The sequence below is a fragment of the Pithys albifrons genome, chromosome 9 (assembly GCF_047495875.1).
Source record: "Pithys albifrons albifrons isolate INPA30051 chromosome 9, PitAlb_v1, whole genome shotgun sequence".
Classification (NCBI taxonomy): Eukaryota; Metazoa; Chordata; class Aves; order Passeriformes; family Thamnophilidae; genus Pithys; species Pithys albifrons.
This window is the reverse complement of record NC_092466.1, coordinates 5,313,277-5,331,937: the sequence shown is the minus strand read 5'-3', so window position 1 is coordinate 5,331,937 and position 18,661 is coordinate 5,313,277. Positions and strand designations below refer to the sequence as shown.

At 38.5% G+C, this 18,661-nt stretch overlaps 1 protein-coding gene across 4 annotated transcripts in view; it reads right to left on the bottom strand.

Moving 5' to 3' along the window:
• ATE1 (arginyltransferase 1) overlaps nt 1-18,661 on the bottom strand; it is an 80,850-nt gene that overhangs the window by 51,870 nt on the left and 10,319 nt on the right. For 2 of the 4 annotated variants that reach the window (XM_071564433.1, XM_071564431.1), the window contains exons 7-9: nt 17,639-17,767; nt 7,903-7,935; nt 1,623-1,804 (exon numbers count right to left, since the gene is read on the bottom strand). In XM_071564433.1, coding sequence (XP_071420534.1) covers nt 1,623-1,804; nt 7,903-7,935; nt 17,639-17,767 — 344 coding nt within the window. The remainder of the gene's footprint in view (nt 1-1,622; nt 1,805-7,902; nt 7,936-17,638; nt 17,768-18,661) is intronic. The other 2 variants (XM_071564432.1, XM_071564428.1) reach the window with 1 other exon arrangement.

Here is an 18,661-nt window from a genome sequence, read left to right as displayed (position 1 = left end):
ACCTGAAGCACAGAGTGGGAGAGGTCCTGCTCTCTCCCTCCCCAGCCATTCTCACCTGCACATTGTTGAAACCAACACTCCTGTACCAGCTCTGCTGTCAAAAGGTTCTTCATTGAGCCAACTCAGCTCACCAACCAGGTTGCTAAAGCAACTTGTCTCCTGCTCAGTAAATTAAACTCACTAAATAGAGGGTTACAATGAGCTCAACACAGAGTAGAGATGGAGAGGAGTGATTGCAGCACCTCATGTTAGCAGCAATGAACCATCCGGCTGATGTCAGAAACTTAACAATGAACTCGATGGGAAAAACTCTCTGACATGTGCATTTCAACAGCTCATATAAAAATTATCCAGAAATCACAAAATTCACATCTACAAAGAAAATATATCTAAGAAGAGAATTAAAAATATAAATATTTTGATTAGGATCTTTTGATTTCCTAGAAATCTACACAAATTCAGACTAGACTTTTGAGACTTTAAATTGCATGTGGTTTATCAGTTACCACAAAAGTTTAGGAAGTAACTGCAGTAAGAAGTTTCTTAAAAAGAGTGTTTGTGCTTTATGTAGGTCCAGTCATGCCATTCACCCACCCTGGTGGGCAACACTAAAAACAGCTGAGATGCTCCACGCTGGATCTCACCTCTCCAGAGCTGCTTCTGCACCTGAAGGAGTGCAGGGCAAATCCCAACAGGGAAAAAAACTTGTGTTAAAGCTTCTCAACTTAGACTTGAAAACAGACATGTCTGCCATGAGGTTCAGACCCAGTTGCTTCAGTAGAACCTCCCTGGGAACATCCCCTGTCTGTGACCAGCCTAATTCATGTAAACAGGGAAGTAAAAAAGGTAAGGAAAAAAAATTCAGATGCACAAATATTTCCACTCACTAAGGGGTTTTTTCCCTTATAATAATAATGGAATCATAAAACTGCTTAGGAAAGGAAAACATTAAATTGAAATTTTGCATACAAGTCTAGTTCACAGTGAAAAGCATTACCCACTATTCCTACCACTTTGCAAGACTACGTTGGTAGTTAATTTAAGGCTTTAAAATTTGTAGAATTACTCTCTCCATCAGCCTTTCTACAGACAAAGATAATGAGATTAACATACCTGAAACATACACTTAGTGCTAGTATAGCAGGAGACTACTAATTCAGAAGACAAGGGGTTTTTAGGTACTCTGTTATTTATGACCTCAGTGTGCATTAAACTATAAAAGTGATTAATTTCATTTGCTGACTGGGCTAAGGAAAAAAGGTCAAAGGAAAAATTATTTCTATTCAAACAAAAAAGGGGCTTTTCCTGCTGAAACCAGGCAATACTAAATTATTTCCAGGGGCAATAAAAACTAGGTATTTGGTTTCTGAGTGTTTCCTTAATCTGTAAAAGCATTTAGCTAACTAGAAAGATACATCCCTGGTCATGGATGACAATTAAAAATTTATTTGGAATGCAACCAACCTCAGAGAATTTAAAAAACACAAAACAGAAAACCACAAATACTTTGCTAGCGATAGTGTTACCAGGATATGTTTAGACTGAAAATAACAGCACAAATTTAGAAACAAGTATCAGTTCTTACTACTACATCCAACCAGGTAAAGAAAAGGTCCTCTTACCGTAATGCAGAGTAGACTCCCAAAGATAAGAAAGAAAAGTCTGGATCGTAGTACAGATAGACAGAGGACACACAGTAGGGCAGGATATCAATGACACCAACAGCAATTATCTTCCCATCCAGCCAGTACTGCTGGTGGAAAGATCCATAGCCACAGTCTGGTCCATTCGGGGCGTGCTCTGCCTAAGCAAGAACAAGAGAGGGATGTAACTGCCTGACAGACTTTCAGCATGAAAACACTTTTAGAAAGAAAGAATTTTAACACACAACTAAATACTGTGAGAAATTTCTCTGGTTATCCATGCTTGGAAAAATGAAAAAAGGGAATTTCACAAGCGGGGGAAACAATATTTAGTTCACCAGATCATTTGTGACCTTTGCTGTGCTCATGATGGGTAAACCCTCCACATCACACATCCCAAACACCAATCTGAAATAGCCCCTGCCATGGAGCATTTATGGTATGGAAATGATAAAACAAGGTGATGCATCAAGTTATTCCTGCATTATTACATGCAAACATTCTGTATACGCCCTTAAATTTGACCAACAAGGGACAAAGCCCAAGGGCAGAAAGGTGAATGCCACATCCCTGTGCCAGCCCTTCCCAAGGATGGCTGTGGTTGGCTGATGTCTCCAACACTTTCTGTCACAGCAAGGACCCTTCTGTTTCCCTCCTCCACGTCCCCCAGCACTGGAAGCACTCCGGCCACAAAAACTGAGTTTCTCACAGTGGCCATAAAATTTACATCACAGGAGCATCTTACAAAACTAAGTGAACAGTTTATCCTTCCATGTAACATTTATTCTTTTAAGGTTTATTCTCTATAACTAATGAAATACCTTTTCTCCAAGAACCTGACACTGTTGCAGTAAAATCCCTGGAACTTCTTTGTCAGCCCACATGTGAGGATCTCCTGCAAAAACACTAAGGAACTTGCTATTGTTGTGTGCTGTGGTTTGGGATGTGCAGTGAAGTTTGTCTCTGGATGGGGTAAAGCACCTCGAGCCAGAAACTGATGCTTCGAGTTAAGAAGAAAATGATCTCCTAATTGAAACTGTATTACACAACCAACTTTGGCATTCCTTTTTCTCCCACGTCAAGTTTACTTTAATCCTGAATTCCACTGTGCTCAACTTAATTATCCATCTAGTCATGTTTTTCACTGCATTGCCAGGTCCTCAGAAAGCTGCTTCTCACTCAATAAATGCGACAATATTGCCTGCTATTACCAACTGTTTTGCATTACAACAACAAAAGGTGGGTTTAATCAAGTATTTTGATACAGTAGCACAGGCTGAAGAGATGATGGGCAGGAGAAGTTACTCTAATTGGTACCACATGTGTCAAAAGAAATCAATCACGTGAGCAAAAATCATTTCAACTAACTCACCCAACCAGTAAGTCCCAAAACAAAGGCCACATAATGAAATGTTTGCATTTTTATGTAGTTATATAGCGTGGAGCTACAAATACTCTAAAAGTGAAATGATTAAACATTTGAGAGCTCCACCTGCAGTATGTGAGGATATTAGACTCAGAAATAGCACATTAAACTTGGTTTTCCCCTTGTTTGGGAAAAGCCTATTTATCCAAGAGTTATGGTTTCATTCAGTATCCTCAACTTCCCAGCAGAGGCAAAGAAATCTTATGGTCAGTGGCAAAACTTTTAAGTAGGGACACAGTCAAGTATGAGATGCTGTCTAAGGATTTCTCAGCACAGGTTAACTTCTTTTCTCAGCTATCAGGGTGCAGTCAGTGAAAGAAAAAATTAAACATCTCCTCAAACCCACAGCCAAATGTGACTGGTAATAGAACACAGACTTGCTTAAGTAAGTTTCAGTTAAAACAGATTTTCTTTCTTTGTCAAAAATTCATCATATAGGATTTAATGGATGTTACAACAGACAGCCTAAGCCAACATGGAAAAGATTTTCACCCAAAGCAAAGACTTCTGAAGTTAAATGAATGCTGTGTCTGAGTGTGACCCCAAACCTCCAGACAGCATCACATGGGCTTGGTCACTGTACTCTGCAAACTGAAGTTAAGAACTTCTGGTAAAGTACAACCTACAGTTATTTCACTAATGCAATTACAGTGAAATGTCATGAACATAAAGGAGTCAATGTTCTGTAACAAACATAATGAGCACAGCACTGATTTCAGACCAAATGTTCAGGGATCCCCATTGCTTTAAGCAAATAACATTTTAAAGAGTAAGATTTCCTCCTCCTTCAAGAGTTCTCATACAATGAAATCCTTTGTAATGCTCGTCACTATTGTGTTTTCTCCCATTTCTCAATGAATACTTGGCTCCTTGAACTTGATTTCCTATGCACCATCCAGGCAATTTGACCTGAAACAGGTCTAGAAAATAAAACATTTTCCTGAAGGAGGTTATACCATTTCCCACTCCTGACATCTCCACTGGGACCATGTTTGTCAAGGGTGATGTAAAATACACCAGTGACATCAGGTGACCCACCAGGAAGGGCTTTCCTTATCTACCCAAAATTATCCCTTTGCCTGGAATCAATTCAGAGGGACCAATTTATTTTACATTAACAGTTTATACTCATATTTCAATACAATGAATTATTATCATCTGATGATATCAGAAAAAAACTAAATCCAGGACAAAACCACATAATATTCTCTCTAATGTTTAGACTGTAATGCAGAGAAAAATACAATATATTCCAGTACATATTAATTTCACCTGTCTTCATATCCTGCTAATGATTCCATGAATGCATTTGATTGCTCATATTTTATAGCACATTATTAAAATTTAAATATTTAATAGAACTAGTATTATATATTGCTTCATTAGTACCTCTCAATGTAATAACTGCTTATAATTGATCTTCAAAGATGGCAACAGCGTTCAATTTTCTTCAAGGCACATTGGTCTTTTTTTAATTTCAAGAGGTGTTTTACTTATAATTAAGAAAAATGGGTCCTGCCCACACTAACCGCAGGATTATCTTTCTCTGGAAGGTTTCATGAAATCTCATATTTTGAACTTTTCCATGTTTCCCTCTCTGTGGATGGAGGGAGGAGGAAGTTGTGAAATCCACGCTACCCCTTACTCAAAGGAAAAAAAGAAAAAAGGCAGGAAACCCTTGACTTCTACACTGCAGTGGAAATTATGTGCCGAATAGCAAAGTGATTAATTCCAGCAGTTCCTTTCCCAATGGCACACACACACACACAACCTACCATATGGTAGATTTTTATCTCTTGGTTAGCAAGGTATTCCCTTTTCGGTACTCCATCCTCCTTTCATCAGGGATTAGTGGAGATGCTGTGAAAGCAGCTGACAAATACGGGCTGTGGCAGCGCTGCAGGTTTGTGTTGAGGAAAACCAGCAATCCAACCCCTTCTCAGGACAAAAGGCCAACAGCATCCTGGGCAATGAGGGAGCCAGATCCTCCCCAGCAGTGACCACCCACAGGACAAGAGGCAACACGTGCAAACTGAACAGGAAATTCAATCTGAACGGAAGGGAAGGAGTTTTAACTCAGAAGATGGACAAACAATGGCACTGGTGGGGTTTCCATCCATGGAGAAGTTCAAAATCCACAAGACTGGACAACCTCCTGCTCCTTAGCACTCTCTACAACTCCCTGAAAGGAGGTTGTAGCCAGGTGGGGGTTGGTCTCTTCTCTCAGGCAACCAACAGTAGGACAAGACAGCACGGACTTAAGCTCTGCCAGGGGAGGTCTGGGTTGGATATCAGGAAGAAATTCTTTACAGAGAGAGTGGTCAGGCATTGGAATGGCCTGCCCAGAGAGGGGGTGGATTCTCCGACCCTGGGGGGTTTTAAGGTGAGAGTGGACGTGGCACTGAGTGCCATGATCTGGTAGTCAAAGTGGGGTTGGATCAAGGGTTGGACTTGATGATCTCGGAGGTCTCTTCCAACCCAGCTGATTCTATGATTCTAGTTGGACCCTGCTCAAGCAGGGGGTTGGACAAGGTGATCTCAACATGTTCCTTCCTTCCACCCTGAACAGTTCTGCGATTCCACATCAAAAGAAAGAAAATCAACTCACTGCACCAAAACATGACACTGTCTACAAAGCTAATTCTGGAAAAGTCTGGAATTTGAGCTACACTGACAACTTCTGAGTCAGGACACTGACAACAAGCTTAAAACACTGAAAGTATTAGAGAAGCTGTGAAGGTACAAGGGACTTCAGCTGCAAGAGCCTTAGAGTGTCACCATGCAGACAACGTGGGGATAACGACAAAAAGAGCAGTTTGCCAGAATCTCTAAGTTAAATGAGTTTTGATTTAATCCTGAACAGTACATCAAATGTGAGTAAAATACAACATTCTACAAAGATGATCCTGGGAATTGCAGACCTGTAACAGTGTAATTTATTATCTCCTAAAAATTATATATCAATAAAATCAGTACACAGTAACGCAAAGCAAAAGCTGACGTGCTTTTGGAAGAGCAAAGATTGAGACTCACAAACATCTTTCCATTCTCTAGAATTCAAAAGCCTCTGAATATGTATAATAGGAAACAAATGAATGCAGGAAAAAATATTTCTACAGACACACCCAAAACAATGGGTATAAATTACCAGTTCTTTCAAAAAGATAATTTTCACAACAGTGTTATGAAATCCACAATTTAATGCTTATCAGCAGTCAAGATGGGGAAAAAAAAAACAAAAAACCAACTAAAGAGCAATTAGAGAATAATTTGAAAACAAAACAAAATTATCCTTTGATTGCATAATGGCACAGCACATCCAAGTGCTGAGGGCCATTCCAGCTGCTGCCTCAAGACAAGGCACAGCCTGGGGAGGACAAACACTAAGATGACCATTAGTGATGATGCCACAGACACTGGCCCAGAACAGCACCCTAAACTCACTGGGCACCAAAAATCAGGATTTTCCTTGTACTCTTCTCCCATGAACCCTCTCCCCTTGGCAACAACAGGGTGCCAGGGCACTGTTTTGGCTGAGCCCTGCAGGCCATTCTCCTGTGCTGAACCATTACCACCATTCCTCTCCCAACAAGGCTGTATTTACACATGTCAGGTGGTAAAATGGCAAATGTTTAAATGTAGTCCCTAAAACTGAATAAAAACTCCTTCAAACTTCTCTTTACATCACCCTGTTTACTGCTAGAAAACTGCCTAATTTTCTGCTACTACATGCTGTATCATTTTTATAAAGCATTCATTTTTTGTGCCAGAACCCATAGACAAAATAGAAACTAAACTGAGTAATAAAATGAGGAAACAAAAAAGACAGGAAGAGTTTGGGTGTTCATACTATTTGCAGCTAATAATAACACTAAAAATTTTAAAAATTGCAAATTGAAAGCACGTAAGGTTTAAATTTTATTTTAAATTATTTTTGTTCAAGAGAGTAAACAGAGTACACACTGCTGGATTTGCTTGTGGCAATTGTTTCAGAATAAAGAATTTCAAGAATCCCTAGGCCTCTGATACATAACCCCTTTTATTTAACTTCATCTAATTGAAGACATCTGCAGTGGTGCCACACAAAATTTAATTCAAGCTTCAAAATGTCAATAAAAAGTGTCTGTAAGAAACAGTATCAGCATAAACCTGGCAGGGCAGTGTGCATCAACATCTACGTAGCCACACAAAATTAAGAATATAATGCCAGTCTGCTGCCTGAGTTGACGAGGTGATAAAAGCCCTTTTCCTATAAAGTCTAATGAGCTCTATTACTCTTCAGCTTTCAGGAATGTAACGGCCAGTGGACTCGACAGAGAAAAGCAACAAACTCTCCACACATGGATTCATTCAAACTGCCACATATCACATTACCAGTGTAATTACTATAACCTGACAATTTCATTACAGTCACGAGGCCCTTAACTCTTGGAGACTAACAAGAAAGACAGTGCAAGAAATCCATGGCAGTTTGCTTACTTGAAATGAAAGAACAGCATCTCTCCTCAACTTTCAACTCAGACTGTAGTCAAATGCAAGTTTGACAAGTTATTTAATAATATGTTCTTTTCATAGAAATAAATCAAAACCCTAACAGACACACAGCACTTTGGTTTCTGTCTTCTACTGCAGTGCTGTGAAATTCACTGGTGACTTATGACCCAGCAAAGGAGTCCTCAGACTCCTTTGAAAACACAACAGTATCTTCCTTACCAGTTGGTGATGACAGCAATTCCATGCCACCCACCCACACCAGAATGGTTGGCTGAGTGCAGAGAGTGGAGAAATAAAAATACATTAATTTCCAAACTTCCATTCCAAACAAACACCTACCTCCAGAGGAGAATCACAGAGGAATCGTGTGAACTGCAGCGAGTGGATCCATCAGGAACAGGAGCCCAACAAGACAGTCCAAATATGCAAAGCAGAAAAACAAACAAAACTATTAGCACTACTTTAAGATACATTAATAGTCAAATGCACTCTTTTAAAATTGTATCTCTGAAAAGCATCATCAGAATTTTAAATTAAATTTCCATAAACAAACTTTCACATTCTGCTTAGAAGTACAAATAGGTATAGTGATTACCTATCCAAAGTACTTTCTTTTTCATAAAATAGAAGATGGTTTTTAGAGATGTGATGTGAGAGAATGATCCCCTTATAATACAGGTCTCTTTAATTTAACTTACACATTACCCTGCTCTGTGACTCCCTGCAACAGAGAGTCTTTTCCCATTGGTACCTGCCCCACCACTAAATCAAGGGGTCCAGGGCTCTCATAATTCTTAACATAATTAATTAACTTTAGATTCAAAATCAAAAGCAAGCCCCTTTTAAGTCTAAAGAAGAGGAAGGGAAAAGAAAATAAAAAAATCAACATCCTGAAAGTGCATTTCAAACCTAGAGTTTTCTTAATACAAAATGATGTGCTGCAGATAATCAACCAAAAAGGCAATATTTTAATGATCTGGGGCTTGTCCAAGATTCTAAGAGTAATAAAATATAACAGTTATTTATTCACTATCATTTACTTATTTGATACACTTCCTTATTGGTGGATTCCACATTAAATATGCTACAAAGTTGTAGGATGTATTTGACCCCGAAACATTCCCTTGTTAAATAACCAGTAGGTGTTACACAGTTTAATTCCCCTTCTTGTATTAGCTCATGATTTAACAAGTCAGCAGTTCACAAACTGCAAAATAATAGTAAACAGGAATTTTTAATTAAAAGTTTGATAAAAAGAATATATATAGACACCCACAAAAACATGACTGTTATTAAGAATTCTATTAAATTCTGAGATTAATCAAAGGGGAATACAAAAAAATGCTGTGATTGCTTGTCAGTCATCCCATTTTTCCCAGGGAAGGGGAGGAGAGGAAGGCAGGAACAATGCAAAGTACCAATAAGTGTGAGCTGCTGGCTTAGGACAGACTTTCACCCTAAGGATGTGAAACTGTCTCTTTTCTGCAGAAAGTGCTACAAAAGCAGATTTTAGAAATGAAAACAAGCCTCTGGTAGATACTGGTATGACTCTGCAAACATTAAACTGGCCCATTGCAGCTCAGAGTGAAGACAACTTTACCCTCTGAGATTGTTTCTAAGTGCATCTGCTGATGCTGAAAGAGTCGGGACTTTGCAGAAGTCACTTCTCAGCCTTTCCCCTCAGACACAGCAGCTGATCTCTGGCTGAATGGCAAACCTTGGGACATGGACTTTATGGAAGAACAATGAATTGCTCTATGGTGCTGATGCAGGCAGGGGACTTTACATTACCTATAATGAACTATTTCAGATCTAGCTCAGGTGGTTAAAACTTGGTTGCAATAATGCCAAGGTCATGGGATCAATCTCCAGTGTGGGTCACTGGCTTAAGAGTTGGACTCGATGATCCTTGTCCCTCCCAACTCAGAATAGTCTGTGATTCTGATTACTGCTCTAAATTACTCAGAGTTTGGAAAAATGAATGACTGTAGTACCCTAATTGAATTCTAGAATTATTTTGATTTGGTGGATAAGGAGAGAAGACAAGAGGGGGGGAAAAACATCACCAATAAGACGTAAAGAAAAATAAAAGGTAATTAAAAAATCTGAATTATTGAGTTATTTTCCTGTAATAAAAGAGCAGAGAGTTATGAATTCCTGCCCTGTGAGTGCACAGTCCCTACAGCCAGTGGTTTTAGAAAGTGCAAGTTTCAGAAAAAATAAACCATGTGTTATTAATTTTCATGTCAGAAGACCCCCAATAGTTCTTAATATGTAACTCCAACTTCATAGTGCAAGTTAAACCCTGTGGTGAGAAAACTGCGCCCACAACACTTTTCAAATAGTTTTATCAAATCTCCAGGCCCTGCTGTCCAATCCCTTGGCTTTGGGGGGGACTTTGCAAGTGCACCTCAGCAGAACTTGTGCTTGCTGGGCAGTGTATCCTGTTACAGCTGCACTGCTTTGAGTTTGTATCACAACCTTAAGGGGAAAAAATACATTGCAAGTCTTCATATAAATTATTATACTACACGTTATTAAACAATTTCCTTAATCAAATCTTAAAAAAAAATCAGAAAACTGTGAATCTTCTCTGATGTCAATTAAGGAACACCAAAAAACCCAAGTTTTTTGTTGTGGGTTTACTAATTTTCTTTCTAAGGAAGAATTTGAATTGTACATAGAGCTGGAGAACTTAATATATATTTTAGATCCATTGATCTCTGTTGGTATCTTCCCTTACTCTCCCCTCCCACCTCCAAATCCACAGCACTTAGAACCCAGGAATATACCTGTCTATACATTTATACAAAAAGAAGAAAACATAAGATTCAGTTCCTAAATTAACAAACTTATCTACCATTGCAAGATTATTAAGAACACAGTTTAGAATTATTCAATAAACCACAAAAGAAATACAGCCAAAAGCTGATGTTGCATGTAAAATAACTCACTCAGTGTGTCACACAAGCACAATTAAAATTCCTTTCACAAAGTCATGTTTTTCTAATTTCAATTTCCAACTGATTTACATAAACTTGAGCCTTTTAAAAGCTATACATGAAATCCACAACGATTTTACTTTGCTGCAAACTAATTACAGCTGCCAGAAAGAATCATCACAACAACAGGGAATAAGTCTAAACAGAATTAATAAAACTAAGAAATGAACACATCACTGAGAATTAAATCAAAGGGAGAAAAAAGGCAGAAAAATAAATGGAGGGTTGAGTTCAACCCAAAGCTACTTGCTGGAGCAAAAGCTCATGCACAGCTTTAAAAAGTGGCAATAAAAGCAGTGTTAACACCTGCTTCCTTTTACAAATGGGGGAAGATATTCAGGTGCTAAACTGCAATGGGTTTCACCTGGTTGCTCAGGGACTTTCTGGAAGTGAAGGTTCCTGATGTCACACAAGGACATCGTGGCCTTAAACAAAACAGCAGCTTTCAGGTGTCATCAGGAACCGGCAAATTATCCGAGCCCTTCACTGCGAAGATATCACAGAAAATCATTAATTTATCATTTTCCCTTTGACAATATCAGAGGTTGCTCATATTTACAATTCACTGTCAAGGAAAACTGAGCACTTGCCCTTTTCCTTGGGGTACAGAAGGGTGAGTGGATCTGGAATTTTGGGGATTTTTAAAAAACTCCAATCTCTGAATGGGATTAAAATAAACCAAGGATTTTGATGGTGGGGTTTTTTTGCTTTATGTTTCATAAATAAAGGGAGCTGGGGTTGTTTAGCCTGGAGAAGAGGAGGCTCAGAGGTGACCTCAGCACTGTCTAGAACTACCTGAAGGGAAGTTCTGGCCAGGTGGGGGTTGGTCTCTTCTCCCAGGCACTCAGCAATAGGACAAGGGGGCACAATGGGCTCAAGCTCTGCCAGGGGAAATTGAAGTTGGAGATCAGAAAAAAATTCTTTGCAGAGAGAGTGCTCAGGCATTGGAATGGGCTGCCCAGAGAGGGGGTGGATTCCCCATCCCTGGAGGTTTTAAACTGAGATTGGATGTGGCACCAACCCTTGGTCCAACTCCAGTCCCTTTACCAGATCATGGCACTCAGTGCCATGGCCAAGCTCAGTTTAAAAACCTCCAGGGATGGGGAATCCACCACTCATTCTAAGTCCTTAAGTCAGAATTCCCAGACACCTAAAATGCAGGTTCTTTGCAGAGGGATCTTCTAAAAGCTGCCAGCAACCAAAATGATAACAGAACTTGTCCAAGAGCACGATAAAAATGTGTGGCTGTTGAGGCAAGCTACAGGTTAAAAATAACCACAAAGGCTATTGATTTTTTTAAGCATTGTCTCACTAAAAAATAAAAGAAAGAGGAAACTAGGTCAGAGAGACCCGAAAGTTTGCAACTGGCTGCTGACACCAGTTTGGAACTGACTGGAACGTGCTCCTTGGTATTTCCCAGGCTACTCCCTCAGTTTTCTGTATTAGTTCAAGTGGATTCCTGGGAGGCAATTAAAAAAAAAACCCTAGGAAAGAAAAAACCCACTGTACGTATTTCAGTAATTTTTTGCACCTTTTCAAACAGTGTATCTTTTGTGTGCAGTGAAATTCTTGTCTTCCAAGACAAATATTTAGTTAAGCACAAAGCAAAGCGAGTGTCCAGCTACTTTCACAGAGGGAACAGAGAGACACTATTTTGCTACAAGTTTGTCATTATAAAACACTCATGAGAAGTTAAATAAAACGCCTGCTTCAGGTCTAAACAGCAATAAACTGTTCGCTCTTGCTCTTTCTGGAAACTACTGTACAGCTTTTATGATCTTTTATGGAAATGTTTTCTGACTGGTGTAGCTGCCACAACTCCACTTCAGTCTCTGGTAGACAAAAACTGCTGTAAAAACACTTGAAGATTAAAAATCACATTAATGGATGAGTATATTGTTTTAAACCACACAGATCAATCATTAAAGTTCACCAGAGAAAGAGGCAGGAATGAAAAAATGCTTAATTTTAAATTTTTACATGGCAATATGTAAAACTCAGTTTGGAATGATAGGCACTATTTTTTTGTTTAGCACAGTAACTGAATACAGTTAAAGAACTAAACTAGCCAGGAGCTGATAGATAGATAGATAGATAGATAGATAGATAGATAGATAGATAGATAGATAGATAGATAGATAGATTATATATACAGATAGATAGATTAGATAGATAGACAGACAGACAGATATACACATGTGTATGTGTGTGTTTGGGTATAAAATACACCAACAGCTTCTATAACTCACTTCAAAGAAGCATTTTTACAAAGACAGCCTTGGGTCAGACATGTGAGGCTCTGGTGAGATGATCCTTCTTTAAGGACTGCTAGAGATACCCCTTATTCGATCCAAATTAGCCATTACTTCACTGGGATCAAAATATTTCCTTCTTGGGATGAAAAGGCCAAGAAGGAATGTTTTGACTGCATACATTTCACCTAAAACATTTGCCTGGAGACATCCACAGCTCCACATCTGTATCCATCATTTAAATACTAAGAAATAAATTCTGACACTTTATATAAAACACAGAAGAGATGCAGGTGGCAAAATGTTCTGAGATATTTGGACATCAACTTCCACATACTTTACAGATCATCCTGAAGTTGGGCTGGGTCACCTTCCAGGTGATTTGCATTCTCCAAGGCCCTCCCTGCATTTCTTACCCAGAAACAGATATTTTTGCTGCTGAGCAAGAGGTAAAACATTTGTAGATAAGGATTGCTCTTAGCAAAGCAGAAGACAAACCATTCCTAAGATCCATAAATCCAATGGTCTCACCCAAAGAGCCAGTCTGTGCCCCTTGGGATTTTATGAGGCACTTAACAAATTCATTCTTCCCATTATCAGATCATCCTTCTATATATTAATCTACACATTTTCTCTCAGAAATACAACCAAATGCTATTAAAAGTTACTCAATTAAAAAACATAAAATACAGGTTCCAAACCTGTATTTATCCATTTCTCTGTGCATGAATTATTCTGACAAAGTTGTATTAGGATTTATAGTCTTTTTAATGAAAAATGAAGAAAAGAAAGGTAGGCAAATCTCCACCCATATAATTTTTTGAGTAATTATGGTACTCTCGATCTGCTGATCAGCTCTATGATTTGTGCTCCAACTCTCTCTCACTGATAATACAGGGACACAATAAAAGGATACTTGGCCTACTCCCTCCTCTCTGTTCATTAGAGAAGTCTCCATTTCTCAGTTTTTCTAACATTTCATTATTTCACTTTTTTACATTATAGCTTGATTCATTTCACAAAATAAATACAACCACCACCAAAGGAGAAACACCAAACAGATGACTTGTATACAAGTTATATAAATCCTTGCAATTGATTACATTTGTGAATTTTATACATGTTGTAGACACAAATCTTGGCCTATAATGATTGTATCTTTCACTACTTAAACAAAACAGCCCAACAAACAAGAAAACAACAACACCAAAGGTAGTGAACAGCAGCTCTGCTGTGCTGGGAACAGGACATGATATGACTGTCATTTTGGACCCAAGATAAAGGTCCACAGACAGAACTTCATAAAGGCCCAGAAGAAACACAAAGAATGGGACAAACATTAAAAGAGATTCTTTTCATGAGCATTTTCACAGCTCCCAAAAATAAGCAGTTCAGGAACTTGACTAACTCAAAAGTAGCCCTGGATAAACTCCTCCAATAGGCAGGGATACACCTATTTTCTACAGTTTACCTCATTTATTAGCTATTTATATCTTACCACTTCACAATCTGCTGAGGTTTCCCCTAATTCTTCTCATTTTCCCCAACTATTTTAAGATAAGAACACATATATTGCTAACCCAGCAGAGGACCATGCATTTACACTGCAGCTTAATAAAGCTTTGTGTTCCCACAGAAGAAAACGGAAAAATCAATTCTTCCACAGCACTATTCAAGAGCAAGTATTATGAAGAAAGCTTTAATTAGAAAATTGTTTGTTGTGTTTTTCCACAGGACACCAATTCAGTTCAATACAAACATGCTGACATAAATATTCTGAAGTGCCACCAACCCTGTGTAACATCAGTAGTTGACTCTGAATCACAGAGACACCAAGCTGGATTTGAAGCTGAATTCCTGCAGAAAGTGGCCAAAGGTTTTTGAGAGGGGAGAGAAGATTTCCAGGGTAACTTCAATTTATACCAGACAAACTAAGAAAAAATGGGATAATGAACAGTTTAAAAAACTATGCAGAAAATAGTTGTAGCTTTTATGTTAAGTTAAAAACAGATTTGAAATCTTTTCTCTTGCAAACTAAATTGATTTTAATTCCAGGAGCAAGGAAATACTTCAACCTGTTCTTATAAAATGATATTATTGGGCAGATAATAACTATATTTCTACCTTACCAAACCCTCTACTTGCCAGGGAAAGAGGAACAGAGGATTGTGATGGTGCTTCCATAGAAAAGGCAAATTTCATCACGACAGTGGTAACACCATTTCTGTGAGTTTCTTCCACTCTGACATTTCTACCTTGCTTTTTATTAGATCAAAGAGAAGTCACTGTCTCACTCAGGAATCAGAACAGCAGGACCAAAATAGAATCACAGAATCATAGAATCGATTGGGTTGGAAAAGACCTCCGAGATCATCAAGTCCAACCCTTGGTCGAACTCCAGTCCCTTTACCAGATCATGGCACTGATCATCTGCTCTCCCTTCTCACATAAAATCTTGATGAAAAGCTGTATGTATTTTACCATAGCTGCAAAAAGGCTTTCTTTCACACTCATTCAGCAATAATCAGATTCATTGTTCTCACTTTTTGTTAATATTGTGAACATTTTTATAACTTTACACATTAGTGTTATTCTCAAATAATCACCAAAATTCTAAATCAATTCCTAAAATTGCCTTGTAATGTAATAAGGTTAATATTAAACCAGCCTAGCAGTTAATACAGGCAGGCATTGTATGTTAATGCAAACCATCTAAGAATATATTCCCAAAAGAACCTGCTAATATGTCCCCTAACAATTTTTGTTGGATTATAAATATAAATATTGGCAGGTTTCTGAATATGAAATGTTCAGCCAAATGTAAATATTCTTCCTAAACCAGAAAATTCCAAAACACAAAAGTGTGCAGGACTCTCCCTGAAAAAAGAAGTTCATCAACCTCACAGAGTAGTTTGCACAGATTAAAAGCTAAATTTAATTTTTAAGATACGAAAAAAATCCTGGATCTTGGCCAGTTTAAAGCCAAAAGTAGACTTATTATTCTGATAAAAAGCCCTGTTCATATGACAGAATTTCATTCCACCTTTACTTAAAAAAATCTTTGGCTTCATAAGGTTTGTATGATGTATTAAAAAAGTCTGGAAAAGAAGCTTGAGGTCTTTCAAACAGTATCTTTCACTTCTCCTCTCAATAATTTGAATCAGTTTTACCCTACTTGGTACCTTCTGTTCTTATAAGTGACTCAGATAATTCTCTTCCCACACAGATTTGGTACTAAAAAAAAAGAAAAAAAGCTTCTAAACTACACAAAAATATATTTTTGTCTGAAATGTTCTTCATTTTACTTCCTGCAGAGATCAAACACAGAGTGCTTTGGATTGAAGAGACAGAGTGTTAGTTCTGAACAGCTGAGAACAGAGAGACCTTCCTGGCCCGGCAGTCACTGGACACACAACAGCCCTGACCAAGCACCTAAACTCAAACCCACCAGCACCACACCAAGTTTCACACTCAGGAGATGCTTCAGAGAAGCTTTTATGTCTCCCCTGGAATGTTTTACTAAGCCTGCACAAGCATGAGGCCAGAGAGGGAGGATAAAGGTGAAGCAGGGAAACACCTATGGCAAGTAACAAAAAAAAAGAGGATAAAATCCCTTGCACTGTTAGCAGTGAACAAAAATCCATCTCCTTCCTATTCAATGCAATTCCCATGACAGACTTTACACCTCAAGGTGGTGGAAAACTGACTGTCCTTAGTGCACCTTTAAAGGCTGAAATACTTTCATTGTAGCAGAAAAATCAAGTCCCTAATCAGACCAGGTAATGCCTGGTAAAAATCCAGTAAACAGCTCAACCTACCTTGGCATGTTTCCCATTTTTACATTATTATAATTAAAGGCACTTCTGTCAGTAATTATAAAAAGGGCAGAGACTTCTACTTATTGTTATGAGACCTATCATTTTACAAAACAAAGTGAAATGGATTTTATGGCTTTCCAGAGTAGCACTAGAGACATCCCACCAAAAAAAAGCTCCCCTTACACTGTTTTGAACTAAAGCCAAAAATTATGATGTGGTTTTACTATTCCACCTGGAAAACAGCCACAGCCTGCGAGGTGTCACTCTCAAGAACAGAAAAGGCTGCCTAGAGAGTTGACCAATATTAAAGCTGCACATCTGCAGCAGATAAAATGACAGCTCTGAGGTGGCAATTTCATTAATTCTGCTAATGAAGAGGTTGTGCCACCTTCCAGAGAAATGGAGAACTGCTGCTTGTTTAGAACCCCCCTGAGTACTTTGAATTATTTTTTAATTTATTAGATTAGGATTAGCCTCCTGTAAACACCACTTTAAGAGCAGGGTTTATCCATATGCAATGTACTCTCACTGAACCTCAGAGAAGCAGCTGGTGGAGGTATTTTTGCACCGTTCCTACTGCAAATGTCAGTTCCAGCTGAGCAGTGTGCTTAGCAATGGAATGGGAATAAAAGGGAGATTTTTAAAACCTTCATGTGTTAAATCAAGCAAGACCATAAAAAATTAAGGAGAAATGCAGAAAAGGTACCAAACAACTTTAAGGCAGAAGATCAAAAAACCACTTCTATACCATCATCCTATTTCCAGTGTAAATCTTAGTCCCCAGTCTCTTTATAAATCAGGTTTAATCCCTCCCTCTTCAGCTCAGTGACCTCTGGGCTGAAGTCTGCAACAGAACCTCAATGAAAAACTCAATGCTCTCCCCAACCGAATGGAAATTGCAATATTTAAATATTTAGAACCACTCTCAGAGACACCATTTCCCACCATTTAACTGTGCATTTTAGAAAGAGGTTTTCAGACAGGTGCATGCAGTGAACTGTACCTCGTTTTCCCCACAGTCAGAAGGTGTGTCCTTGTGTACAGACATCTGATACTTGGCAAATAAAGAAGCAGACTGGTTGAAGGATGATTTGAACTGGGGGTCCTCAAAGGAGACAGGTACTAACCTCACCTTCAGAGCAAGGGAAATACAAGCATTCTATTTTGAGTGCATATCACCAGATAATCTGCTTCTGAAGGTAAGGCTAGTGAAAGATCTCCTCCTATCCACTTCAAAGCCTCTGAAGTCAGTTTGCTATTTTAAACACAGTAATAAGGAAACCTCCTACAGGAGAAAGTCTGACAACTAACACTGAGCTTAAACTGACTGCTGTTCTTTAACTGAAGAATAAAAGCTGTATAATGCTAGAACACTCCAAAGCAGGAGTTTATTCCACCTATTTTTTTAGCAAGCATCTAACAAATCAACTACAAATTTTAGTTTCCTTGTACAGTCTCAAGGACTTCTTAAATGTATTATTTGTAATGGCATTTTACTCATTTCTCTGGCTCAGCAATTACATACTCTTGCTACATATACTATTTTTCTAAGCTCATGATACTTTTTTTCTTTATAGTATCAGAGAAGTAACATGTCTGACAGTTCACCCTTACACTCCAACTGGTCACTACAAGAAGGAGTAACAATGTGTGATTTAGATGGAGTGCACAGGTTACTTTTTGAAAGGCTTAAATTGAAAGTGAAGAGAATAATTCAACTCCTGTGAACCTGAAACCAACAATTTGTGTGCGTGATAAACTTTTGCTCACATGTTGGCCCTGGTCAGGTTAGTTCCTCCTCATGGAGCATTCAAAGCAAAGCCAACAAAACCGGTTATCAGGCTGAGTGCCCAGCTGGATTCAGTTCTCATGAGATTTGTATTTATAAGGCCCCAAACATCTCTCTCCAACAGCCTCATCCTCTCCATCTCTTTCTCAACAGCATCCCTATGAAACATCCATAACTTTTTGGCCAAATATTCGTGGCACTCACAAAGAGGTATCAAAAGAGTTTGCACTTTCAGGA